Genomic DNA, 25,258 nt, shown 5'->3' with positions numbered 1-25,258 from the left:
CTCGTGGTAGGTAGTGCGTGCTCAGATAACCTTTCTAAACCAACCAGCACCCTGAGTTCCAGTTGACAGAAACACAGTACAAGCAGGACCTAGAACCCAAAAGGAAGACACTGGTTCAAGTAACCGGGGAGAGCAGAGGGTAGGTTAGGGATCTGGGCTTAGCTGAAGGGAGGTCCTCCAAGCATGCAGTCAGGAGCCTGCCTCTCTCCAGCTCTTGCTTCACTCTTTCTTTATGTTGGCAGAATTCTCAGGCCACCATGGAACCACGGTGGCCTCCGCGTTTGCAGGCTGTGGCTCAGCCAGGGAGAGGACCTCTTCCCTGCAGTTCCCGCTCATGGGCTGGGCTGCCTTCGTGGTCCACCAGGGATCACATGCCTATCCTGAACCAATCCATGGTGGCCCGGCCGGGGGCATGGGATCCTCTGGTGGACCAGGCCTGGGTGTCTGGACCTCTGCTAGGAGCCAGGAGCCGGGGAGGGAGGCTCTTCAAGGAATAAAGTCGGAGTAGAAGGTGCTGGGAAGAAATGATGTCCGCCCTCCCTACCCTCCTTGGCACGGTCCCTCCACCAGCCTGGCCACACCAGAGCCCCTCTCCCCAGAAGACAGCCACCTCCTCCTGGGGAGACTTCAGGATGGAAGTGATCTCTTTAAAGCAACATTACTTACCTAATTAAGCGCTTAGGAGCTGGCAGGAGGTAGTGGGGAGGTTTTGTTGATTTCTTTTTTAGACTTAGCACTGAAGTTGCGTGATAAAGTAACTGTGTAATTAGGAATTAATTTCTCACCCCCGTAAGCGATGTCTTATTTGGGGCCTGAGGGGAGTCAGCCCACAGGGCGGCCCTTCCTTACCTTCTCTTTTTGGAATGTGGGCAGGAAGTCCCAGCTGTCTTGGCTGTCACTGGGGTGGAAAGAGGAGAAGGGGAGGGAGATAGCTTCTACCATCCCAGGTGGCCTCAGCAAAAATTGAGACACGGTGCTCATGCCTGACTCGGCACCTAGGGTGAGCAGAGACTCGGGGGAGATGGACTGAGGCCAGATTACGGAGGGCCTTGAAGGTCTTTTTGTTCTGAAGGCAATGGGGAGTCACTGAGGGTTTTAAGTGGGAGTGACACAGCTAGATCTGAGTTTAGGAGATTTCTGCTGACTGAGGAAGGGACGTAGGGGAGGAAGCAGGGGGCAGGAGGGCAATTGGGAGGCTTCTGCCACTGTCGGGACAGAGGGCCGGTGATCCGGGCTAAGACAGGGAGGGTGGAACTGTCAGCAAGCTGTCCCAGGTTGGGCCGATTGGTGCATGGAGTCATTGTCAAGACAGCGAGGTTCCCAGGACAGAGACTTAAACCCACAGTTCCTCCCTCCCAAATAAGTGCTCTTCCCTCTTCCCTCCTCTCTCCCCATCCTTGTCTGGTGTCCTCCTTTCTAACCGCTTCTGCTCAGAGAAGAATGAGAACTACTCAGTTCTTCACTGTGTGCCTATGTTTCTTCTTCACTGAACGCATTTATACGCTATCTTATTCCCCCAGACAGGAGATGCAACCACTGCAGAATACCCGCAAATGGTTCATGAAGTGGAGAAGTAAGAGTTAGGACCCAGTAGAAATGTTTAAGGAAATGGATTCCCTGGAAGGATCTACAGTGTCAAGATCTTTCATGCTGCTAAGAACTCAGTAACATCATATTTCCTTTTTTGACTTGGTTACCAGGAAGCTCAGAGCTAAGATCTTGACACCAGATTCTACAGGAACGTTTTCTTGGGGGAACTTTTCACTGGGGTGTGAGGGCTGTACCTAGTGGGTTCTCAGGGGGAATTTGGGGAATGTTTGCCGCAGACGTAGACTGAAGGTGTGTTCCTGTGCTGAAGACCCACAGCGTCAGGTACAGGGTGAGAGAAAGGGGCTGGGCCAGTGCGTTGCTCCGGGTCTGTCCTATTTGGACCAGCTCAGAGTGTCTGGGAGCTTCAGATGCACTGCCAGGCAGTGGCTGCTTCCGTTCCCCTCCAAGATTGGGGCGGATGGCGGGGAGGTTGCCCAAGTCTGTAGCCAAGAGCACATGTGTCTGATCAGCCTCCTGTGGCAAAGCTGGGGTCTGGGAGGTGTTCAGACCCTAAAGTTACTAACTGGGTCATCGTGGGCCCCCCTGTAACATCCAGTCACAACTCATATCTCATTGAAGACCCCGGGGTCAGTCTCTTCCTGCCACCCCTTGTTGTAGAGAAACACAAAATGCAAGAAAACACTCTTTGTCGGCTGGGCACGGTGGCTCACGCCTGTAATCCCAGCACTTTGGGAGGCCAAAGCGGGTGGATCACCTGAGATTGGGAGTTCGAGACCAGCCTGACCAACATGGAGAAACTCCATCTCTACTAAAAATACATAATTAGCTGGGCATGGTGGTGCGTGCCTGTAATCCCAGCTACTCAGGAGGCTGAAGCAGGAGAATCGCTTGAACCTGGGAGGCGGAGGTTGCGGTGAGCCGAGATAGTGCCACTGCACTCCAGCCTGGGCAACAAGAGTGAAACTCCGTCTCAAAAAAAAAGAAGAAAAAAAACACTCTTTGTCATCAAGGGGCTGAATTGTGCACGGGGGCATTCTTGCCCCCCAGCCTATCGTGGGGCAGGGGCCATGGTTGGTGCCCTCACTTAACTGAGAGCCAACAGTCCTAGACTGGGCGGGGAAGGTGGAGCCAGGTGGCCGTGTGGGGGAGGGGAGTTAGGGACCAGCAGGGGTCGTTCCAAGGGCTCTCTCAATGAGCCAGTCATGGATGTGGCTTGCCCTGGTCGGCGGTGGAATGGAGAGAGGCTGTGGCAGGAGAGAGTAATGGGCCCGCGCTCAAATGAGTGGAGATTGAAATGGGTTCCCACAGGTAAAGAGAACAGTGCCTGGCACCCAGTAGGGCCTCAAACAGCCTTGCTTTTCTGTCTACCCATCCATCTTGCAGGCATCTGTTTATTTTCATGGCGAGGCTTCATGGGGATGGGAACAAGTCCTCGATGAGTGCCTGCCAGAGCTGGGCAGGTGTGCCCTCTGGGCCCTGGGAAGGCAGCACATGGGTGGGTTCAGTCTGGTGTGGGCTGGGAGCCCCCACCTGCAGCTCATCCAGCAAAGCATGAACTGAGCCTGAGGGCGTTCCCAGCTCTCCCTAGGGACTGACTTCCCCCCACCCCGCCCCCCACAGGATCTGGAAAACCAAGGCAGGAGGAAGAGGGGCCACGTCTGTGTGGGGGTGGGGCATGGTGGGGAGGGCTGGCTGGAGCTGGTCCTGGCTGCCTGCGATGGGACTCGGCAGTCCTGGGCCCTGCGGGTGCCAGCGCCTGTTTATGTGCCTGTGTGTGCCACCCCCGCAGCCCCTCTGTCACACGTGTCTCCCGGCTGCCTGGAGAGCTCTTTCTACAAAATGTGAAAATGACAGTTGGGCTCACCCACGCGCAGAATCCTCATGCAGTCCCGCTCCCTCGCTGCCCCTTCCAGGTCACCGTTGGCCCTCACCCTCTCTGCCTGGCTGCTGCCCCCTCCCCCCGCACCCCCTCCTCTCCCCGCCCCTCCCCCAACCCTCTGTTCCCTCCTCCTGCTCCTTCCCCTGCCCCCCTCCTCTCTCCCTGCTCTCTGCCAGCTCCCCCTCTCTCCTTCCTCCCTCCCCCTCAGGTCCCCAAGGTCTCTGTCTCCAGCTCTAGGTCTCTGTCTCCAGCTCTAGGTCTCTGTCACTTTTTTGGGTCACTCCCCCTCATCTGCGTTTGGGTTTGAGTAGGAGGGTGCATATATGAGGATGTCCAAGAAGGGAGTGTGTGTGTGTCTGCAGGTGTGCAGTTGTGTGCGTATGTTTGTGTTTGTGTGGGTGTGTGGTTGTGTGCAAGTGTGTGACTCTGGGTCTGTGTGCAAGTGTGTGTATGTGTGTGCAAGTGTGTGGTTGTGTGCATGTGTGTGACTGTGGAGGTGCGTGACTGTGTGCGGGTGTGTGGCTGTGTACGTGACTGTGTGTGTGGGTATGTGGTTGTGTGCATGTGTGTGACTGTGTGGAGGTGTATGACTGTGTGTGGGTGTGTGGTTGTGTGCGTGTGTGACTGTGTAGGTGGGTGTGTGGTTGTATGCGTGTGTGACTGGAGGTGTGTGTGGGTGGGTGTGTGGTTGTGTGCGTGTGTGACTGTGTGCGGGTGTGTGATTGTGTGCATGTGTGTGTGGGTGTGTGGTTGTGTGCATATGTATGACTCTGTGCAGGTGTGTGACTGTGCGGGTGTGTGGTTGCATGTGTGTGACTGTGTGCAGGCGTGTGACCGTGCAGGTGTGTGGCTGCGTGTGTGTAACTGTGTGCAAGTGTGTGACCGTGTGTGTGCGTGTGTGCAGGTGTGTGACTGTGTGTGGGGGTGTGTGGTTGTGTGTGTGACTGTGTGTATGTGTGTGACTGGGTGTGTGGTTGTGTGTGTGTATGTGACTCCGTATGCAGGTGTGTGACCGTGTGTGTGTGCACACAGGTGTGGAGGTATGTGTGTGTGCGCGCATGCAGGAGCCTGAGCCTGCGCTCCAGCGGGTGGGGGATGGATGATGGTGGCATTTCAGGGAACGGAGCTTTCACTCAATGACTCTTCAAGCAGCGGGAGGGGGTGGCGGCTTCACAACAGTCGGACAGGTTTGTGCAGCGTGTAGGAAAAGCCTTCATTTCCTACTGACAGTGGTGACATGGGTGGTGACAGGTGGAGCTGGCAGCAGCGCTGAAGTCCTGGGGTGGGAGGTGCTGGGGGAAGGATCTGGTGATGGGGGCAGGGGGGTGATCCTGGGAATGCAGGCCGGACCCATCTCCCAGTGCCCCGCAACTGAGGTTTGCTGTGCTTCCACCATGAAGGGACCGCAGAGATCTGCCTCTTGTGGGAGATCTGGGAAGACTTCCTGGAGGAGGCAAACTGCCTCCAAAGAGCTGCAGGGCTGGTTGAGCATGGACTGTGGGGCGTGGAGCTGTTTGGTGCAGAAGATGCTCCTCCCGCTTTCAGAGGCTGCTCTGGAAACAGGGGCTGACACGGGCCACGGGCCAGGAGGATGGGCCTGAAGGGCAGGAGCTACCTGGCACAGTGCTGGGCACACAGCTGGGGCCCAACGTCTGTGCTCCCTTCACACCCTGAGCCCCTGCCCACATCTGTCACCAGCGCCATTTACAGAGGAGGAGACAAGGGCCACAGAAGCAACCCCAGGCCACACGTTGGCCGGATGTAGCTGGAGATCCGACCGCTGTCTTTACTTGCCCTGTCCAGGCAGCTGTGTGCAGGTGGCTGGAGAATGCTGTGGCCCAGGCCCTGACCCCAGCTGGCCTCCAGCACCATCCCTCACTCTTTCCCCTTTCTCTGCAGGATGGTTGAGTACTCCCTGGACCTTCAGAACATCAACCTGTCGGCCATCCGCACTGTACGCGTCCTGAGGCCCCTCAAAGCCATCAACCGCGTGCCCAGTGAGTCAGCCCCACCCTGTCCACACCTTCCTGGCTGATCCATCCCTGGCCAACCCATCCCTGGCCTGCCTAGCCAGTGCCCATCCCCCACCCTGCTTCATTCACTAGGAGAAGACTGACCAGGGCCTGGGTGGGCGCAGGGATCCTGCGGTGTCTGGACAGATGTGCCCTGCTCCCGTGGAGCTCATGGGCCTGAAGATACTGGCAGGTGGCCCTGATGCCTCTGAGTCCCAGGAGAGCCTGGAGAGCATGCTGGGGAGTCTGGCTTTTCAGGAACAAAGGGTTTATGGGGCAGTGGTCTTCACAGGATGTCAAGGCGAGCACCCATAGGAAAAGAAGCTGCTTAGTTTGAAGGAGGACATCATAGAGCATTTCACTGGGGCAATGAAACCTGACTCCCTCACTTGTGCTGACTGACTTAGAACTTGAGCTCTGTCACCCACCACAGATCCATGTACCTACTCACCCATATGCCTGGTCACTTGTTCATCCATCCACCCGTCCACCTATCCACCTGTCCATCCATCCATCCATCCATCCACCCACCCACTCATCCGTCTACCCACCCATCTGTCCATCCATCTGTCTGTCCACCCATCCACATATCCATCCATCCATCCATCCATCCATCCATCCATCCATCCACCCACCCACCCATCCATCTACTCATCCACCCACCCACCCACCTGTCCACCCATCCACCTGTCCATCCATCCACCCGTCCATCCATCCACCCATCTACCCATCCATCCATCCACCCACCCACCCTTCCACCCATCCACCCACTCATCCATCCATCAACTCATCCGTCCATTCACCCACCTGTCCATCCATCTACCTGTCCACCCATCCACCTGTCCATCCATCTACCTGTCCACCCATCCACCTGTCCATCCATCTACCTGTCCACCCACCCACCTGTCCATCCATCTACCTGTCCACCCATCCACCCGTCCATCCATCCACCCATCCATCCATCTACCCAACCATCCACCCACCCACCCATCCACCCACTCATCCATCCATCAACTCATCCATCCATTCACCCACCTGTCCATCCATCTACCTGTCCACCCATCCACCTGTCCATCCATCCATCCATCCATCTGTTCATCCTTCTAGCCATCTTTCCATCTGTCCATTCATCCATCTGTACCGTCAGCCAGACATCCACCTGTCCATCCATTCGTCCACCCATCCACCTGTCCATCCATCCATTTACCCACCCACCTAGTATTAAGAGAGGTTATCTTGCAACCATAAGCCCTGACATCTGCCCAGCCTTACAGAGTTTTCATGTCCATGACCTGTTTTGAGCCTTATAGGCACCCTGAGGGAGGTGAGCTATTCCCATCTTACAGATGAAAAAACTAAGACTTGGAGACAAGAGGTTACCTGCCCAGGGATGTACTGCCAGTGAGTAGCAAAGGCTGGAGCCAGTTAGGTCTTCTGACTCCTTACTGCTCTCTTTTAGGGATGGGGTGAAGATTGGGGAAGGAGAGGATGAGGGCCCTACCTGCCTTCCCGGGTTTGGATTTTTTTTTTTTTTTTTTTTTTTGAGACGGAGTCTAGCTCTGTCGCCCAGGCTGGAGTGCAGTGGCATGATCTCGGCTCACTGCAACCTCTGCCTCCCGGGTTCAAGCAATTCTCCTCCTGTCTCACCCTCCCGAGTAGTTGGGACTACAGGCACATGCCACCAAGCCTAGCTAATTTTTGTATTTTTAATAGAAACGGGGTTTCACCATATTGGTCAGGCTGGTCTCGAACTCCTAACCTCAGGTGATCCACCCACATCGGCTTCCCAAAGTGCTGGGATTACAGGCGTGAGCCACTGCGCCTGGCTGCATGGGGCTTTTATAGGCATCTACCCACTTCCTGTGGTCCAGGAACTTGACATCTGATGGCTCAACAACCTGTGGGAGGCTCAGAGAAGTAAAAAGTGGCTCACGTAAAGTCAAACAGCAATTCAGCGGCAGGGCTGGAATCTGAACAGAGTTCTGTCTGTCCTCAGCCCAGCTTATTTCCTGGCTCTGTCTGACCCCTTGCTTCTCTTCCCTGCCTGAGCTTCTGTTTCCCCATCGGCCAAACAGTACAGGTCTCCTGGCACCTGCTCCTCATCCACAGACAGTGCTATCCCCATTCCTCTAATTCCTAGCCCTGGGGCCTTGGGGCTCTGTCATCCACCCCACCCAGCCAACCTCTGTGGTCCATCCATCCTGAGCGCCCTGTGGGGCTGGCCTGACCCCGGGCTTGCAGAATGCATCGGTCAGTCTGGGCATGCCTGGCGGGGCAGGAGAGGCCACATGCTTCAGGATATCTGTGGAGCAAGGTGACCAGGAGGGTGGCAGAGCTGTCTGAGCCTGGAGGGTGGCCCAATCCTGCTTTGTTCTGAGAGGGACTGGCTTGGATTGGGTAGGGCACAGAGGGGGCCCTGGGGGCTGGGGTCTCAAGGTCACAATATGATAGGAAACTCTCGGGGTCCTGAGTGCTACTGTGAGGGTCCTTGGGAAGGGTTGGGAGGCGAGGTAGGGCAAGTGAGTAGTGGGAACCAAAGCTGTGCGGTAGTGGGAGGGGCAGTTCAGCTCTACCAGTCTGGCCCCTTCCCACTGCCCTGGGGAGACCCCCTTGGGGGCGGGGAGGTGACATGCAGAGAGGCCATTTTAGGGCCAGCTTCTCTCTGTCTTTCTCGTCTCCTCCAATCCCAGAGGGCTTCTTGAAGATCACCGAGTTCAAAACCATCTTTCCCACATTTAACAAATGAGGAAACTGAGGCCCAGAGAGGGTCGTGGCCAGTCCAGGGTCACACAGCAATTCAGTGTGACCAAACAGCAGTTCAGGAAGGACCAAACCAAACCAGCACACCTTCCCCAACAGTGTGTGATTTTCTCCCACGTGCCCCGCCTGCCTTTACTGGGAAATGAGCCAAAAGGTGGCCTCCGTGCACTCAGCACCCAGAACTCTGCCTGGCAAACAGAAGGCGCTCCAAAGAGACGTGTGAAATGGACACAGTCAGCAGGTGTACTGAGCTGTGTGCTGTGCCAGGACCACAGAGCTGTACATGCTCCTGTGCCAGGCATGAGGAGGCAGGGAGAATGGGGCTGGGCGTTGGGACGCCTCCGGGAGAAGGGGACGTTTGAGCTGAGACCCAGGGGAGGATGGGGATTGAGTGGGTGGAGGGGGAGGGCTGGGTGGCAGTTGGGGGGAGGTCAGGGAGTGCAAAGGGCTTGGGGAGGGAGCTGCAGGAGCTGCGGGTTGCGGGCTGGGTGGACAAAGGGGTAGGGCATGAGGCTGGAGAGGACAGGGCCTGGGGATGGACCATGTGCCTGAAGGCAGTGGGAGCGTGGGAGGAGGTTAGCAAGTGGTTGCTTTAGAAACACCCCTGGCCAGAGTGCGGGGGGGCGGGCAGTGGGGGTGAGCTGGACAAGGGACTGCTCCTGGAACAGGTGTGAGCGAATGGCCGGTACTGGGCAGGGGCAGGCAGGAGGCAGAGCAGCCAATGGATGGGAGAGGTACTGCTGGGCCCAGTCCAGGTCCTCCTTGAGTGTCTGGTGTGGGCAGCTGGGTGGGCGGGAGGGACCTCGGCTTTCAGGGGGCAGCACAGGGGGCCATGTCGCTCCTGGGTCCCACCCACAGTGCTGCCTGTTTCTGTCCTGGGGAGGGCAGGGGATGCCCTCAGCAGGCAGCTGCCATGGGGCCACGGTCACACTCCAGGTCATGGAGCCCACAGGCACAGTCACATTCCAGAGGTGTGTGCACGTTGCAGGGGGTCGCACACGAGGGATGTTTGTGCGCGATCTTGATCTGAACCTCCTGTCAGGTCTAGGGTCTGCCCAGCAGGGGACAGCACACTGTGCTGGGACTGCTGAGGCTGGAGGGGGGCTCAGGGGCATGGGATGGGACACGGGGCAGAGGCCTCGATCTCGCCAGGTGGGCTTCTCTACATCTGTGTGAGGGTGTGTGTGGGTGTGAGGGTGTGTCCACCAGAGAACATGTGTGAGGACATGCGTGTGCACAAGTGAGTGTGTGTGCAAGGAAGGGTGTGCACAGGTATGTGCCTTTGAGGTGTGTGGGCACATGTAAGTACATGGGAGAGTGTGTTTGCATCTGACAGTGTGTGCATCTGAGGATGTGTGTGCACATGTGAGCAAATGTGAAGGCCTGCACACGTGAATGGGCACGTGAGAGTGTGTATATGTGAGAGTGTGTATATGTGAGAGTGTGCGCCTGTGAGGGTGTGTGTGTGAAGTGTGTGTGTGTGTGCCTGTGAGGGTGTGTGTGTGAATGTGTGTGTGCGCCTGTGAGGGTGTGTGTGTGAGGTGTGTGTGTGCCTGTGAGGGTGTGTGTGTGAGGTGTGTGTGTGCGCCTGTGAGGGTGTGTGTGTGAAGAGTGTGTGTGTGCCTGTGAGGATGTGTGTGTGAAGTGTGTGTGTGTGTGCGCCTGTGAGGGTGTGTGTGTGAAGTGTGTGTGTGTGTGTGCCTGTGAGGGTGTGTGTGTGAAGTGTGTGTGCCTGTGAGGGTGTGTGTGTGAAGAGTGTGTGTGTGCCTGTGAGGGTGTGTGTGTGAAGAGTGTGTGTGTGCCTGTGTGTGTAGAGAGCATGTGTGTGCCTATGAGGGTGTGTGTCTGAAGTGTGTGTGTGCGCGCGCGCCTGTGAGGGTGTATGTGTGTGAAGTGTGTGTGTGTCCGTGTGTGTAGAGAGCCTGTGTGTGCCTGTGAGGGTGCATGTGTGTGAAGTGTGTGTGTGTCCGTGTGTGTAGAGAGCCTGTGTGTGCCTGTGAGGGTGCATGTGTGTGAAGTGTGTGTGTGTCCGTGTGTGTAGAGAGCCTGTGTGTGCCTGTGAGGGTGCATGTGTGTGAAGTGTGTGTGTGTCCGTGTGTGTAGAGAGCATGTGTGTGCCTGTGAGGGTGCATGTGTGTGAAGTGTGTGTGTGTCCGTGTGTGTAGAGAGCATGTGTGTGCCTATGAGGGTGTGTGTCTGAAGTGTGTGTGTGTGCGCGCGCCTGTGAGGGTGTATGTGTGTGAAGTGTGTGTGTGTCCGTGTGTGTAGAGAGCCTGTGTGTGCCTGTGAGGGTGCATGTGTGTGAAGAGCGTGTGTGCGCCTTGCACGTGTGTGTGGGCGCCTGTGCCTCTCCCTCTAGGTCCTCTTTACGCCTCCTGGTTCCTCTCCCGCTGTGTGGGGAGTTCATTAAGCTGCTCCCCGGAGGTGGAGGACACTCCCGGTCCCCAGCACCAGCCTGCCCCGGCCTCTGGGGAAGGCAGGGATCGACCCTGTGCCCAACATCCCTGCGCGCTCCAATTACAGAAGGAGCCCCGAGTGGGCTCCGAGCCTTTCCTCAGGGTCTTCTCCTGCTAGTGGCCACCGCTGGGCAGCAAGGAGCGCCGAGTTGGGGTAGTGTCTGCTTCCGGCTGCTGAGCCTGATTCCGCCTCTCAGCCACAGCCTGAAAAGTGTCTCAGAACCAGCACTGGGGAGTTACTGGGAGCGCTGGCCCTCCAGCACCTGGTGTTCCCCTGGAAGGACCCTGCCATCCTCACAGGCGATTGATTCTACAGGAGCCCCAGGCTGTTGGAGCACGTGGGACTGAAAGTCCATTGGTCTAACCCTCATTTCACAGGACACCCAGCTTTGTCCTTAGGTGCCGGCTCCTCTGCCTAGAGCCACCAGGGAATGAGTGACCTGAGGTGGAGAAGGGGTGGATCGGGCTCTTAGAAGTGCTTCCTAGAGAGATTTCATAGGTCGCCTGTTTTTTTATTTTCTTTTTTTTTGAATATGGTTTTCCTGCTGACATTCCTCCTACTTATGGTTTGAGCTGCTTCTGCCCTGGGATACATACTTCTCTTTTTTTTTTGAGATGGCATCTAGCTCTGTCACCCAGGTTGGAGTGCAGTGGTGCGATCTTGGCTCACTGCAACCTCCGCCTCCTGGTTCAAGAGATTCTCCTGCTTCAGTCTCCTGAGTAGCCAGGATTACAGGTGCCTACCACCACGCCCAGCTATTTTCGTATTTTTAGTAGGGACAGGGTTTCACTGTGTTGGCCAGGCTGGTCTCCAGCTCCTGACCTTGTGATCCACCCGTCTCGGCCTCCTAAAGTGCTGGGATTACAAACATGAGCCGTCATGCCGCTGGGACACAGTCTTTTCAACAGTAGCCCGTAGCTTTCAGTCTCGTCACTAGAGGGCAAGCTAGAGGGCTGGTGATGGTCACAGTCGAGTGATGGGTTATTAATTACAAAGCCGTGAGGAGTGGGCTGGTTGCCTGTGTTTTAAAAATACAGCGAAGTCTGCAAAGCTCCAGCACGAACAGCCAGGAAGATGCAAGTGTGGGTCAGGGAATAAAAGTTCTGGTCTTAGCTCTGCCATATTGCCTGCTGTGTGACCTGAGAAGTCCCTTGGCATCTCTGGGCCTCAGTTTCCCTACTTGTACAAACAAAGCAGGAGGAGAAACTGGATCAGAAGTGTGGCTCTCAACTTTGTCCAGGATGAGCGGGGGACATGGACATCATGGTGCCGCTTACAGAATCGTATAAAATACGTGTCTCTCCACTCCACCCCTGCAGGTCCTTGTTCAGGCCACAGCCTCTGATGGATAAAGAGAGGAAGATAGCAGAGAGGTGGTTGGGGGAGGGAGGAAAGAAGTGCCAAATTATGAGTTGGGAGGCTGGGTTCTGGTTCCTTGCTTGTGACCTTTCCTAAGTCACCGCCTCTCTCTGGGCCTTGGCAAGATGGGGCTGAATCATCTCTACATGTGCCCCCCGTCCCAGCCGCCTCAGCCTATACATCTCTCAAGGCACTGCCTTGCTTCCCTAAGCACACTGCCTGAGCCATTTGCATATGAAAAGTGCTGTTTTCTCCAGTAAGTGAGTTTTCTCCAGGGCAGTCACTGCCAAGGCCTGGCCAGCAGAGGTGATATTTCCCTGACCCAGGCTGTGGAGCAGGGGCGAGGCAGACCCTGGGGAGCTCAGGGCAGCCCTGAGCCCGAACTCACAGTCCCTGACAGTGCTGTGGGGAAGGCTGCTGTCCCCTCAGCTGCACCACCAGCTGGAGGTTTGCTCTGTGCTGTCAGGCCAGGTTCTGGTCCTAGGGCCTCCACCCACTGGCTATGGGACCTTGAGTAAGCCACGTGCCTCTCTGTGCCTCTATTTCCCCAGCTCTCAAGAGAAGTTAATAATACCGATGTCCATCTGGTTTGGAAGGCTGAAATGCCGCTGTGGGTGTAGAGAGCTGCGTGCACAGCCTCGTGTGCCTACGCAATCCGCAGGTGCTGCTGCTAGATAAGGTGCTGGGAGCAGTGAGGGTGGACGTAGGGCGGCAGGACCGTCTTCTCAGGGGCTGGTTTTGGAAGACACTCATCAGCTGAGGGTTGGGGAGGGTGTGCCTGGCAGACAGATTGGCATGTGCAAAGGTGGAATGGAGGTGTCATCCTGGGCTGGGCATCCTGTGGGTGGGCAGGGGACTGCGTGGCAGGAAAGGGAGAGGGTTGGTCACATTTTCTAGGGAGTTAATTATAATCATAAGTGGCTAAAGTTTTTTTTTTTGAGACAAAGTCTTGCTCTATCAGCAGGCTGGAGTGCAGTGGTGTGATCTAGGTTCACTGCAACCTCCGCCTCCTGGGTTCAAGTGATTCTCCTGCCTCAGCCTCCTGAGTAGCTGGGATTACAGGCTCCCACCACCACACCCAGCTAATTTTTGTACTTTTGGTAGAGACGGGGTTTCACCATATTGGCCAGGATGGTCTCGATCTCTGGACCTCCAGATCCACCCGATAAGTGGCTAAAGTGTATGAAGTGCTTGCGACAAGCCCATCACAGTGCTTTACATGGGCAGTGTCATTTCATCTTCACTACAGCCCTAGGAAGTCAGTGGCATTGTGACACCCACTTTCTAGATGGGGAAGCAGGCAGAGGGGTTGACTAGTCTGCTCGAGACCACACAGCTGGCTGGGGACAGAGCTAGGGTTTGAACCTGACCCTACAGCTTTTCACTGTGTTTCAGTATCTCCTTTCTGTTCTGTTAGCGTGTAGGCGCCAGACACCCACCCCCGTCCCCACTGTCTGCGGGACATCAGGAAACGTCCCTGCCCACCTCCGGGGTCAAAGGAGAGAGGTCCCGTGGGCTGCAGTGATGCCTCGAGGCCCTCTCTCCTCCCATTTCCCTGCTCAGCCTGGTCTGCTCCAGACCTCTGCATGCCTTTCACTGTCGGGGTACACAGGTCTCGTGGTGCTGAGCCCCTTTCAGGCTGAGGCCACGAGGCAGGGCAGGAGGCAGGATGGCACTGTGGTTAGTGCACAGCGGGCCCCTGCCCTCGCGCCCCAGGCCCAGCCCTTTCCTGCCCAGGTGCCTGCCCAACCAGGGTCATGGTCAGGCCAACCGTGCTGAGGAGGGGTGAGGAAGGCCTCAGGATTCCTTCTTGGAAGGGCCTTGGGGGGCATTTGTTGGGCAGGTCTGAGAGATGCACCTTGAAAGAGTTGGCGTGGCAGTGTCGGCATTTTCACTTGGAGCGCGTGTTTACTCGGGGCTTGGGGAGAGCAGAAGGAAGGCTACTGGGCTATCAGTCCCCACCAGGTCGCATGTTGGACTTCAGGGCTGTCTGTTCTAGGCACCCACAAGGGGCTCCCACTTTGTCCTGAGGGAGAAAGGCCTGGCAGCCCCCATGGGGAAGGAAGAGAGGGAAGCAGGGAGAGAAATGGGGAGATGAAATGAGGGGGGCCAGTTTCCCCAGGGGTGCTCCCTTCCCAGGAGAGATGGGGCTGGGTGGGTGGGAGAACATCTGGCCAGAGCATCTGGCAAGCGCTGGATTTGGCAACAGGAAAGAGCAGCCTGGACCGCGCAGGGAGAAGTGCTTGGGGGTGGGGCAGGGCGAAGGCAGCCTCTCCCTCTCCCCCATCTCAGGTCGCTTTCTGCGTTCTGTTGTACAAATCTGGAGGGAGGGAGTGTCCTGGACAGGACACCGGACCAAAGTACTGGCCACTGTGGATTCACTGACTCGTGGATTGCTTCCATCATTCATCCAAAGCAAAATCCACCTGGGGTTTTCTGGGAGAGACCCTGGCCAGGTGTGGGGCCAGGATCAGGCACAGCCCCTTCCCCAAAGGCTGACAGCTGCAGGCCAGTGGGATGCCTGCTCTGATGGGGGCAGGGACCGATGGGAAAGAGCGCCTACCTGGACTAGGAGGAGGCTTCCCAGAGGAAGGGGTGGCGGGACATTTGAAAGATGCCTAGGAGTGGTTTGGGGCACAGCGGGTGGGGGGACCTGCAGTGAGACAGCCGGGCCAGCCCCCGAGGGTGTGAGCACTACCAGCTCTGGGAGGGACCCGAGGCCTCTCCTGGGACTGGGGAAGTGTGCTGCTGGTTGGCTGAGGTTGGTTTCCTTTCTCAGCGGTGGGCACCAAGGCCCTCCACCAGCCCACAGGCCCCTCCCTGGCTGGGCCTTGGGCCGGCAGCTGTGACCCCAGCAACCTGGCCGTCTGCTGCCTGGCCAGGCCTCCCGGTACCCACTGTGCCCCTGATTAGTTGGCGCTGGCAATGGCAGGAGCAGAGACGGCCTCTCCCAGCCGCCCAGCCCCTTTACTGACCCAGCCAGTCCAGGGAGAGTGGCCCCCAGTGGCCAGGCCACAGCCTTGGCTCCCCTCACCCCTACTCCACTCTTCGGGGCCACGGGCTGTGCCCTGGCAGAGGCTGGCACGCGTCTGGCGATTTCTACTGGAGCTGGCCTGGCAGAGTGGCTGAACCGATCTGGGCTGACAGCTCCCCTCTGCCAAGAACACCCCAAACCTCCAGGAGTGATGCCTGTCAGGAAGTGCTTCCTGTTCTTCCTGCCACCTCCTCTCAGGTGTCCCCACTGCCACCAAGGGGCTACCTCTGCCTGGCTGCTGCCCAGGTTCTCTCAAGCAGAGGCTCTAGTCTAGGGGCTCCCGAAAAGGGTGAGCAGTTCCATCCACCGGCCCGCTGCCATCTGCTGCCACCAAGCCCCCAGCTTTCAGTGCTGTCTGGAGACTGTCCTCACCCTGGTGCTCCACGTGCCGCTCCCGGGCCAGACCCCTCTCCCCTGAACTCCAGACCCCAAGAGCTAGCAAAGCGACTCCATGGGGATGTACTCCGGCCACCCCAAGCTCCGCATCTCCAGATGGAGCCCCGCCCCCGCTGAGGGCTGCTCTGTGGCTCCAGGCCCCACACCTTGGAGTCCCCAACTGCCCTCTTCCTCCTACATCCACATCCCATCCCTTGGCTTGGCCTCCAAAATGCCTCCAGAACCCACCACGTTCCCCATTCCACTGCCATCATTGTCTGGGCTCAGACCCCCCACCTTCCGGTTTATCACAATGACAAGCGTACGACGGCCAGGCAGGGCCAGGCAGGACGGAGAGGAGCAGGGGGACGGAAGGCCCGATCATCAGGCTGTGAGGGTTGTGGGGAGGTCCCAGTGTCTGGCCTGGGCCATCCTAACAGTGAGGGCACAGGGCAGGGAGCCACAGCTCTCCTGGGCCCCGCCCTCAGCACTCCCGTTTCTGTCCCAGGCGAGGCCCCTGGGAGGCAGTGACCACACAGCTGTGGAGCCCACAGGCCCGTCCCCCTTTCAGAGATGTGTGTGCCATTTGGGGCGCTGTCCACAGGGCCGTCTGCACGAGATCCTGCAGACTGTGCCGTTGATGCTCTCCCACCTCTGCCCTGGTCCCCTGCGATCCATTCTCTGCCCAGCAGCCTGGCAATCCTCTTACACCTTCCCCAGATCACGTCTCCCTTCTGCTCATTCCCTTATGGTGGCTCCCGTGATACCTCTGGAGAAGCTCAAGTCTTCCAGGCCCCTGGCCCTGTCTCCTCCCCGGCCTCATCCCTGCTCAGCTTCCCCGCAGCCGCATGGTCTCCTTGCTGTGGCTGTGGCTGTGGCTGTGCTTGACTGCCTCCTGCCTCCAGGCCTTTGTCCAGGCTGCCTCCGACTTGAGGGCTGTCCCCCAGACAGCGACAACCCCTCAGCTGACTCTGCCACCCCCTCCCCGTCTCTGCTCAGCGTCGTCCTGCTTTTCCTGGCCCCCTATTTAATGTTCACCTGACCCCAGGCCAAACCCCCAACCTTTTCCCCCTTCTTTTTGTTTTCATAGCACTTTTCATCCAACGAATGAGGACGTGTCCTTATGTGTCACCCATGTGGTTTATTGCCTGTTTTTCCCTCCCCTACCTGGGATGTGAGCCTCATGAGGACAGGGAACTTTGTTTTGTGTTTTTTTTTAAACTCATGTATCCCCATGAGCCTAGCACAGTGCCTGGCACATAGCCAGCCCTCATTCAGTTCTTGCTGAGTGGCTCCATTCACTCGCCCATCACACCTTTACTCATTCAAGCTGTCGGCCTTCAGGGGGCTGCTTTGTGCCAGGTCCTGGTCTGGATGGGAGAACACAGAGCAGCCGCCTTGGCCTTGGGTGCAGAGCGTGCCTGATTTCCAGCGGGGAGGAGGAGGCAGAGCTGGTAACTGGCACAGACTATGATGGAGGGCGGGTGGGCAGCGGCAACTAATGGCAGGGGCACCATATGAGGTAACTGCTCAGCTGAGATCCCCAAAAAGGAGGCGAGAGATGGCCCTCCAAGCATGTGCAATGGCATGGAGGCAGCCCCAAAAGTGGGCTTTCCAGGACTGGAAGTGGGTCCGTCTGGCTGGGTGCAGCACAGCGGTCCCGGATCCTATGGCAGGGTGGAGGAGGCGTTGTGGGCGGGGGCAGAGTGTGTGCCAGGGTGGGGAGTGGGGATGCTGGGAGCTGCCAGTCTGGCTGGTACCTTCAGGTGTGGTAGGGCGGATGGAAGGAGGTGGGGCTGGACTCGGGAGGAGTCTGTGAGCAGGGGCCAGGGTGGGGAGTGGGGATGCTGGGAGCTGCCTGTCTGGCTGGTACCTTCAGGTGTGGTAGGGCGGATGGAAGGAGGTGGGGCCGGAATCGGGAGGAGTCTGTGAGCAGGGGCCAGGAAGTGGGGGTAAGGATTTGCACTTTCCCATGGGGCGCATGGGCTGTTGGAGGCTTCTGACTTCAGGGAATCTTCCATCAGCAGTGTCCTGGCCCCATGGTATTCCTGAAGGGCTGGCTGGACAGGAGCCACTGTCCGCTCTGTAGATGAGGCCTCTGGGGCCCAGAGAAGGCAAGCTTTGCCTCAAGGCCACCCTGCTGGGACTGGGACCCAGATGTCCTGTCCTGGGCCTGTGCTCTGGGCGCTCACTGGGCTGAGGGCTGCATCAGGTGTCCTGAGGACTCCAGGGTCCTCTTCCCCTTTTTAGCTGGGGACCCAGGGCCCTCAATCACACTCATGGGGCTGCCTGTAGCCTGTTCCCATCATGGCCCATCTGGCTCTTGCTCCAGGCAGAAGTCTTGAAAAGGTGCACTAAGAACGCAGAACCAGGCCAGGCGCGGTGGCTCACGCCTGTAATCCCAGCACTTTGGGAGGCCGAGGTGGGCGGATCATGAGGTCAGGGGATCGAGACCATCCTGGCTAATACGGTGAAACCCCGTCTCCACTAAAAATACAAAAAATTAGCCGGGCATGCTGGTGCGCGCCTGTAGTCCCAGCTACTCAGAGGCTGAGGCAGGAGAATGGCGTGAACCCGGGAGGCGGAGCTTGCAATGAGCCAAGATCGCACCACTGTACACCAGCCTGGGCGACAAAGCGAGACTCCGTCTCAAAAAAAAAAAAAAAAAACAAAAAAAACACACAGAACCGGGTAAGCCCGTCCTGATCCTGAGAGTGAGTGAGAGCCTTGGGGCAACAAGAGACAGGGTGGTTTCATGACTAACTGGGGGTGAGAATCAGGGAGGACTGCCTGGAGGAGGAGGGTTTGGCTGGGGGAAGGTGTGGCAGGAGATGAAGTAGAAAGGATGATTTGAGGCAGATGGTGACTTGCAGGCAGACTCTCCGCTCTTTCTCTCTGTCCTCTTTGTTTCTGTCACTCCTAGTTTCACTTTCTCCTCTGTCTGCTTTTCTCTTTTCTCTCCCTGCCTCCACCTCCTGTGCCAGGCTCCAGAGGCACTGAGGGTACAGTGTAACTGGCCAACCTGTCTTGGCTAATTACTTGACCGTTGGCATAAAAGGAAGATTAGCCGTGGTCTCTTGAGGTCCTCCCTGGCTCCCTAATCCTGTGGCCCCTCTTCACTGGCGAGGAAGGGATAAAGTCGTTCTAAGTCCTTAATTAGCTAATTATGCTGGGGCTCTGTGGCCCTGGGACTCCCTGGGCCCCAGGGAGGGCTGTGAAGTGCATTGGGGCCCAGCTGGGCAGAGTGAGGCGGGAGGGGAGGAGGGACGGGGCTGCCATTCAGGGAAGCCAGCCGGATAGGTTTGCAGGAGCCTTTCGGAATTTCAATATCCCAGAGAACAAGGGAGATGTAATTAATTGAGCAACAAAGGCCGGCCGGAGGGAACAGCAGGAGTGGGAGTGAAGCAGCCAGGCTGGGACTGTGCGGAGCTGCCTTCTCCAGGCCCTTCTCATCCAGCCTCTTCTCCAGCTGCTACCAGCCCTCTGTGCTTGCCTCCTGCCCCTGTCCTGGCCTCGGGGCTCGCCCATTCTTTTTTGAAGCTCAGAGCTGATCAAGGGCTCTGCCTGCTTAGAAATATGCCAGCAGACCTCCTTGCCCAGACACCCAGCACAGAGCCCCACACTCCTTGGAGCCCCCCGCAACCGCCCTCAGGAATGATGCCTTTGCCCATGCCAGTCCCTCTGCTGGCCAAGGCTTCACATCCTGGAGTCCAGCTCAGCAAATGTGCCCGGAGCGGCCCCACTCCCCAGTCATGGTCCTTTGGCTCAACACTTGATTCCCTGTCCTCTTGCTGCCAGGCTGTGAGCTCTGGGGGCAGGGGGGGATGGGGGTGGGGAGGGTAAAAAATTGGGTCTTGTTTGTCTTTGGATTCCCCATGTGCCCAATGCCATGCCTGGCATGTAGCTGGCATTTACTATGTGTTTCATGAACGAACGAACGAACGAATGAACGAACGAATGAACGAATGGTGGGGCACTAGAAAGGCCTGCAGTTGGCCTGCTTGAGTCAGGGGATCCATTTGGATGGATTACCCATCCATTTATTGGCCACCCATTCTATTTTCTCCCTTCCCTCTGCTGTAAACGCCTCGCCCCCCGGCTTGGGGGTGTAGCGTGGTGGAGGACTGAGCCCTCACCCTGGCCTGCTCCCGGTGGGATGAAGCCGCCTGCAGGCGAGCCCCACTGTCGTTCCTGAGAGGAGGCTGACCTAGTTTTGTGGAGAGGGAAGATGGGGTGAGCATTAATTATTGATTGGAAATCACTGCACACAGAGTTTGTGATGCAAATTCCAAATAATTATCCTCATTAATAACCACCTCAGGCTCACCCCTGGCATATAAAACCATCTGGACAGGGCCACGGTTCTACTTGTCACCATCCTTCCATCTTCCTCTTTTCAATCTTCCACTCCCTCCCCATGACTTATCACAAAATTCGTTCATGAGTAGTCATTGAACAAATGTTAGGTGAGTCTGTCTTCTGGGCCAGGACCTGCTGGGTTCTGGGAATACTGAGGTGACTTAGACAAGGGTCCTGCCCCCAGAACCTTACAACCTGGTGGAAGAGACAGGAAAGTAGACAGACAACTATACATTAGGGCTAGAAGATGAGATATTGGTATGGATGGAACCTCCTAGGTTGTGCAGTATACAACATGCACAACTGTACACGGCAGCCTAGGCTAGGTCAGAGGTGCTGAGATTGCCCAGAGCAGAAGAGAGAAGGATGAACTCTACCTGTGATGATGTAAGAGTCTGGAAGCCTTCGCAGAAAGAGCATTCACAGGGCCGTGGTGGCTGAATAGGGATTTGCCAGGCAGAAGAGAGGAGCAAGGGTGTTCTGGGAAGAGGGAACAGCAAGGATAAAAGCACGGAGGTGTGAAATCTTATGGTATGTTTAGGGAACTTCAAATAATTTGGCACTGCAAGGCATAGGCTGTAAATTGAGAGAGGTATGAAGCTAGAGAGGTGGGCAGTATGGACTCTACAGGATCTCAGGGAGAGGGTGTGTACTCAAAGGTGCCCCACCAACTCTTCACCTTCTTTGGAGCCATGGACTCCTGTGTGGGCCTTCTCTGTAGAGCCTATTAGCAGGCCCTTGGCTCTTCTGAAGGTGACTCTGGGGGCTCTGCCTGGTTCTATCATGCAGTGGGAGTGGTAATTCTGGCTGGTACTGCTGTGTCCTGACATGGTCAAGGGGAACAGTGACTGCCCCAGAGACAAAGGGTATTCAGGACACATTCATTGGGCACGTACTATGACCACCCTATGCAGGTGCTGGGCATACTAAGGTGAACCAGCCTCAGTCCCAGGCCACTGGGACAAGGGGGTTGTGAAAAGACACCTAGATTTTGTGTCAAGACACCTGGTCTAAATCTAGACCCTGCTGCTTCTGAGCTGTGTGACCTAGGGCAAGCAGTTTCAGTTCTTTGAGTCTCCAGCTGCCTTCTCTATAAAATAGAAATGATAGTACCAACCTCACAGAGTTGTCATGAAGACTGAAGATCACATTTGTGCAAGTACACAGAAGAGCACTTAGTACATAAAAGGTGCTCCATAAGTGCTTGCTTGTTCATTCACAATCTAGCGTAAGTGGAGCGGGGCCCTGAGCCATTTCCATGGCTTTTTGGGTGGAGGGGCAGATACAAAGGAGAGGGTGTATCTGGCAGCCACTGAACAGGATGGGAACAGCAAGGAGCTCTTGAATATGCATCCCACTCCCCGTCCCTGTTTCTCTAATCTTGCTCTCACTCTCCTCTCTGGGACCTCTGCTCCCTGTCTGACCATCCCTCCACCTTTCCCCCTCCCAGGTATGCGGATCCTGGTGAACCTGCTCCTGGACACGCTGCCCATGCTGGGGAATGTCCTGCTGCTCTGCTTCTTTGTCTTCTTCATCTTTGGCATCATAGGTGTGCAGCTCTGGGCCGGCCTGCTGCGTAACCGCTGCTTCCTGGAGGAGAATTTCACCATGTGAGTTCAGCCCCTGCCATCCATGCAGCTCCAGGGACTCTTACTAAGACACAGTTTTAACCTTCTGGGTCACTGGGAATCAGGACCAATGGGGTAGAAGCAGCAGAAAAAGAGAGGTCAGGTAGGAGGGGAAAGGGAAGTTAAGACACAAGCAGAAGTGATGCCCAGGAGGAAAAAGAAGACAGAAAACCTGAAGAGCAGGCATAGAACTTGGCTCTCCGCTCACAGCACATTCATTCCCCTTGGTGGCTGAGTCATCCAGGAAGGCTGAGCTCCCATTCGGCCGCCTGTGTATGAAAGCAGGGGGCGGGACACTCCTCCGAGAGAGGATTATTGACACACAAATCAAGCTCTGGCTCTTGGAGGAGCTGGGCTTAGTTGTCTGAAAAATGGGATGCCTATAGAACCCGTGCTTCCGTAGTGGTGGGGGACAAGTGTACGCACACACGTACCTACGCGTATGTGTTTGGACGTGAATATGCATTCATTTCAGATATGCATGGCATGCACCGACTAAGTGCCAGGCCCCAGGGAGTCAGAAACAGGAGAGAATTTTCATCCATTTTCTCACTCCCCTTTTGTTGGGCCTGTGCTCAGGTCTCAGGATGCGGCAAAAGAGGGGATCCCTGCCCTTGAGAAGCGCAGGGCTGGGAGCCGATCCCAGACACCTCTAGTGAGTGCCTCTCAGTCTGTCAATCATGGACCGAGGTGACTGTGGGAGGTGTGGGGATGTGGGGACACTGTACAGGTGAGAGCTAGTTTCTCCCTCTCCGCCTGTCTGGTTGGGGAGAGGGTAGCAGAGCTGGAGGGTGAAAGTTGGGTAGGAACGGGCCCATCCACCCATCGCTGTGGGGGAACAGTAGGGTACTTGGATAGACCACAGCAGGGGCACCTTGGTGGGTAAGGGCCCCAAGTGGGGTTCAGGAAGGGGGTCTACACTTGTGCCCACTCCCAGAAGGGGCAGGTCCTGAGGCAGGGCCCGGGGCAGTGGGACTGGGGAGAGGCAGCTGCTTTGAAGTCAGGGTAGTATGAGCTCCGCCCCTCTGTCCCACAGGCCTCTTTCCCTGGATCCTTCTGTGGCCGGCCCCTTCTTATTATGTGGGCTCAGCACACCCGACGCCTCCTCCTGGAGGCCTTCCCTCGCCCTCCCTCACCACCCCAGCCCCAAGTTGGCCATCACACAGCCCTGCTGGGTTTTCTTCTTGACTCATCTCTCTGAAATCATCTCCTGTCGGTTCATCCAAGGTCTCTGGAGGCCCCTGGAATGTCAGTTCTCTACTGCAGGGGCACCTGGGGCTTGACTCTTCCCAGGATCTAGAGCAGGACTTGGCACAGGTGCTCCCAACTAATTGTTGAAGGAATGAGTGAGTGAGTGGATGTGTGAGTTCATTTCACCCAGAGGCAGGCTGGGAGCGAGGAATGGCTGTTGGAGATTCTGTGTCCCAGTCCCTGATGTCTCCTTCTCTGTGGTTGTCCCGAGGCCTCATGAGACAGCCCCCAGCCCTGTCTTGGATGCAACAGGGGAGTTGGAGGGAGGATGCCGTGGACGTGCTTGGGCCGTGTTAAAGAGTAACCTGATCTGGTCCACCCCCATCCCCACCCCAGGAAGGGAATAATAAATATAAAGAAATGTCACTGGAGAAAGAATGCTCTAAGGGAAGATGCTGGGTGATTGCCATGCCTCCTTCTGAGCTCCTGGCTTCATTCTCCTAGGGCGGGTGGTCGGTGATGAAGAAGAAAGGAGATGAGTACAGTTCACGCACGTCTGGGTGGGGAGCAAGGCCAGGGTCATTCCAGGTCTGTGACTCCTGTAGAAATAAGGGAGGTTTAGACCTTAACTCACAAGGCTTGTTTAGGACAAGGAGCAGAGAAGTTGGTAACCAGGGTTCACAAAGAGGCAGCAAGATCTCTTCTGGGTGATGAGAAAGCTGGAATTTGAGAAGATCCTAGCTAGGATCTTGGGGAACCAGGCAGGGTCTTGGGCAGGGGAATTCCTCAAAGTCCTCTTTTTGGGCTCTCCCCAGCCAGGCCTGTTGCCTGGAAGCCTCTAGCTCCTGGCACAGTGGGCCCTGTGAGAGGGGCAGAGCTCAGTCGTCAGGGCAGAGAAGGGCCCTTCCTGGGGTGTAACACAAAGAGGTCGGAGTTGGGGCCACAGAAAGCCTCAGCCCAACCTGTCACTATGCAGATGGAGACTGAGGGAAGGGACTTACCCAGGGCCAACGGCAAGGCTTCCAGCAAGCATCCAGCCCCTTCCTGGCTGCGTGGGTGTCAGGACACTGTCATTCCACAAACACTCACCAATCCCTTCCAGGGGCCAGGGCCTATGCTGGGCCCTGGGGATGCAGAGACCCTTTATCTTGGCCACTGTCCTCTGTACTGTCTCACTGGGGGGCTGAATGTGTTGAAAATTAGGCCTCAGGGTGCTCTGGGCTTGGCAGAGTGGGGCCTGGAAGCCCAGAGGGGTTACAAGACCAGCCAGGGTGGGGACCAAGGGGGCTTCTCGCTTCACAGAGGACCAGCGGCACTTCTTGCTTCTCAGAGGATGTGACCTTGAGCTGAACCTAAAAGGTTCAAGAGAAATGTCTCCAGGCAGGCGGGGGCACAGGGAGTGGGTGGGGAGGGTATTCCTGATCAAGGCAGCCTCACTGCCACAGTGTGGTGTGTGGGTTAGGAACCCGAGCCCCAGCCTGGCAGTCAGGGTCAAATCCTGCCTCTCTCACTTGGCAGCACTCCTGGGTGTCTACCCAAAAAAGGGATGGCTTATATACATCCCAAGATGTGTACAAGAATATTTATGAGTCATAAGAGCCGAAAAACCAGGAACAACCCCAAACCATCGGCAGAATGAATAAATAAATGGCAGTGTATTCACTCAGCGGAATACTCACAGACGTGACAAAGAAGGAATTACATTTCGCTCTCTTAATGGCGTCCTTTGATGAATGAAACTCTTAGTTGTAATGAAGTCCAGTTTATCAATCATTTTTTTAGCTTTGTTTTTTGTATCCTATTTAAGAAATCTTTTCTAAAGATTGTGGAAATATTTTCCAGTGCTTTCTTTTAGGAACTTTCTCTTTTTAAAAAATCCTTACATGTAGGTCTGTGGTCCATCTCTAGTTTTGTGTATGGTTTGTGGTTAGAGTCAAGATTTTATTTATTTACTTATTTATTTATTTTTTGACGGAATCTCACTCTGTCGCCTAGGCTGGAGTGCAGTGGCATGATGTTGGCTCACTGCCACCTCCTCCTCCCAGGTTCAAGCGATTCTCCTGCCTCAGTCTCCTGGTTAGCTGGGATTACCGGCACATGCCACCACGCTATTAAATGGCTAATTTTTGTATTGTTAGTAGAGATGGGGTTTCGCCATGTTGGCCAAGCTGGTTTTGAACTCCTGACCTTAGGTGATCCACCCACCTTGGCCTCCCAAAGTGTTGGGATTACAGGCGTTAGCCACTGCACCCCGTCTCCGTTGGGATCAAGATTTATTGATTTATTTTCAGTGGATAGTCAGTTGTCCCAGGACCAGTGATGGAAAAACTCTACGCTTTCTCCACTGAATTGCAGTGGTGCCTCTATGAGACTCAGGTGACCATATGTATTTGGGTTGGATGTGTACATTTTGATTATTGATGGATGTGCAAAATTGCCCTCTAAGAAGGTTGTACCAATGTATACTCCCACAACAGTGTATGTGAGTGTCTGTTTACATTCATTCTTTTCCTGAATATTACCAACCCTGAAATGTTTGCCATTTGGATGGGTGTAAAATGATCTCATTATTTTTTCTTTGCATTTGGTTATTTTGTTCCATTAGTGTTTCTTCCTATATATTGGCCATTTTTTATTTCTTCTGTGAATTTTT

At 56.0% G+C, this 25,258-nt stretch overlaps 1 protein-coding gene across 1 annotated transcript in view; it reads left to right on the top strand.

Annotated features, from left to right (window-relative positions):
* The window catches only part of CACNA1I (calcium voltage-gated channel subunit alpha1 I), a 135,738-nt gene that overhangs the window by 57,516 nt on the left and 52,964 nt on the right, over window positions 1-25,258 (top strand). The window contains 2 exon segments of the mRNA XM_050806160.1: window positions 5,330-5,427; window positions 21,237-21,396. Coding sequence (XP_050662117.1) covers window positions 5,330-5,427; window positions 21,237-21,396 — 258 coding nt within the window.

Source organism: Macaca thibetana, chromosome 10 (assembly GCF_024542745.1).
Source record: "Macaca thibetana thibetana isolate TM-01 chromosome 10, ASM2454274v1, whole genome shotgun sequence".
In the NCBI taxonomy this organism is placed as follows: domain Eukaryota; kingdom Metazoa; phylum Chordata; class Mammalia; order Primates; family Cercopithecidae; genus Macaca; species Macaca thibetana.
The sequence above is the reverse complement of the archived record's forward strand: the minus strand, read 5'-3'. Positions and strand labels throughout refer to the sequence as shown.